The following is a 2,023-nucleotide window of genomic DNA, read 5'->3' as shown; positions in this document are numbered from 1 at the left end:
TAATAAAAGAGTGATGCTACACATATCGGGGCTGGACACCGTGAAAAATATCGCGTCTCACATTCACGGGATCCCACTGGAGCTTGCAGAGGGTGAGCTTATGGGACCCACATTTTTTTTTTGTGAGTTACGGTTGATCTCACACGATTCTCCCCCGGTGTGCGTAGAATTATTGAACAAAACCCCAGTTATGCATAATCACTTAATCTAATCCGTCCATTTTAAACTACTCACTACTTAAAGATATTTTGGCAGCCGTTAAGTAAAATATCCTCTAACGGAATCTCACCATCCACCCTACAATAAGAAAACTAATCTACGTCACACACCATCGAAGAAAAACAAACTCCATTCCTATCTTGTAACCCATACCGTCCATCTCCATCACATCTTTTATAAAATTTTGTTAAAAATCATGTTTGCAGAAGAGAGATGGATGCCAGATGGACCATTGCTTCCACCATTGTGGAGCCTTAAAAAGCCAAAGAACAGTCTTCTTCGTTTCCAAAGAAAAAATTAGTACTCCTTTATTCTCTCTCTCATTCCAACTGTTTCAAATCTCCATGGAGAAAAGCGATCCACTTAAATCTCCTGAGAGCAGTGGCAGTGTAAATTCGTCCATACATTATCAGACGCCACCGTATTACCGTTCATCATCGTCATCAAGTTCATCACCAGGTATTGCTTCTTTACAGAGACAGAAACCTCGTAGTTTGCCGCCAAAATCATCAATCTACAATCCAGTTTTTTTAACTCCTCCTCCTTCATCTTCTTCTACTGTACTAACACTAGAGGAACGAGTTTTCTATACGAATCTCTTGATAGAGTACACCAAATTGAAGAATCTATATGCATTATGTTGTACTTATGCTGAAATGTCATCAAACGATAGAGAAGTTTTAGAGCATGAAAATGGTACTGTACGAGCAATTACGGCAGATCTTCAAAATCAGTTAGATCTATTAGAAAAATCTGGGAGAGTTACTAATGAATCTGTTGGTACAAATACGGTGGCTCCTTCTTCCAACAACCGACTTCGTGTTTCTAGTACACCATTCGTCCAGGGAACTGAGGTAAGACTAATTGTTTCTCATCGCTCAATTTTAAGTTTACTTGAGGTGTTAATTTCTGTCATGTTGATTTCTGAATTAAAATGAAATATGTTGATAAATTTTGAATAAGATTTCAGATCTCGATTCATTTAGATTTGATTAGTAATATTTTGTTGTATGAATGGATTAGCAACGGGTGCAGTTACCTACTCGTCCTGCAGCTGTTTATCAGAGCAAAAATGTTGGAGTTGATGATCAAAAGAAAAGGGGCCCACCACTCAGAGATATATCCAACCAAATGTCGAAGACGCGATGATGAAACACGTCCGGCAAAGAGAACATCATTCAGAATAAATGATAGGGATCGAAAGCAGTATAAAGACAGAAGAAGCACACAGATGTATGAGTTGAGACTAAATTGGGGGTGACAGATTTTTTTGTTTGTTATTTTACCATTCCTATAGTGAAAGGGAAGATGCACTTGTCACTGCAAGAGCGGACTATCAAAGTACATAGTACAAATAGAGCAGAAAAGGATTTTTTTTTTTTTTTATGCAAAACAAAAACATGTTCCATTTTTTTTTTTTGCTCATCCTCATAATAGTTTTAAAATTTTATGGGATTACCAAAATATACAAAAGATTGTTTGTTAGTTTTGCTAGAATTAGCTATTACACGAGCATCATTGTTTGGAGATCCTTTAACATGTTTAGCTGAGACATAACTAGTAATAGATAACATATGTCTTATTTCATCTACAAGGCGTTCATTCATCCACTGAATCACTGGTTTGGCAGATATGATAGAGTTTATGAGATTTTGACAGTCACTCTCAAAAATGGCATTGATGAAGCTGCAATCCCTAGCCCATATGATAGCTTCTTTTATAGCTAGGCATTCGGCTTGTTCGGGATCTATTCCTCCATTGACATACCTCTGATGCCAGTGCAGTTCCCTGTATAATCACAAAT

At 37.3% G+C, this 2,023-nt stretch overlaps 1 protein-coding gene across 3 annotated transcripts; it reads left to right on the top strand.

Annotated features, from left to right (window-relative positions):
- The first annotated feature begins 379 nt into the window (after positions 1-379).
- On the top strand, positions 380-1,612 carry LOC113320132. Of its 3 annotated transcripts, none has more exons than XM_026568064.1 (2): positions 380-1,073; positions 1,274-1,612. In XM_026568064.1, exons 1-2 carry the CDS (start codon positions 444-446, stop codon positions 1,478-1,480), a joined length of 837 nt encoding a protein of 278 aa, XP_026423849.1. In that variant the 5' UTR covers positions 380-443; the 3' UTR covers positions 1,481-1,612. The 3 variants fall into 3 exon arrangements, with proteins under 3 accessions (XP_026423849.1, XP_026423851.1, XP_026423850.1); XM_026568066.1 differs by having other exon boundaries at positions 381-1,073; positions 1,255-1,612; XM_026568065.1 differs by having other exon boundaries at positions 390-1,073; positions 1,243-1,612.
- The last annotated feature ends 411 nt before the right edge of the window (positions 1,613-2,023 follow it).

The sequence above is a fragment of the Papaver somniferum genome, chromosome 11 (genome assembly GCF_003573695.1).
Source record: "Papaver somniferum cultivar HN1 chromosome 11, ASM357369v1, whole genome shotgun sequence".
Lineage (NCBI taxonomy): Eukaryota > Viridiplantae > Streptophyta > Magnoliopsida > Ranunculales > Papaveraceae > Papaver > Papaver somniferum.
This window is presented reverse-complemented; position numbering and strand designations above follow the sequence as displayed.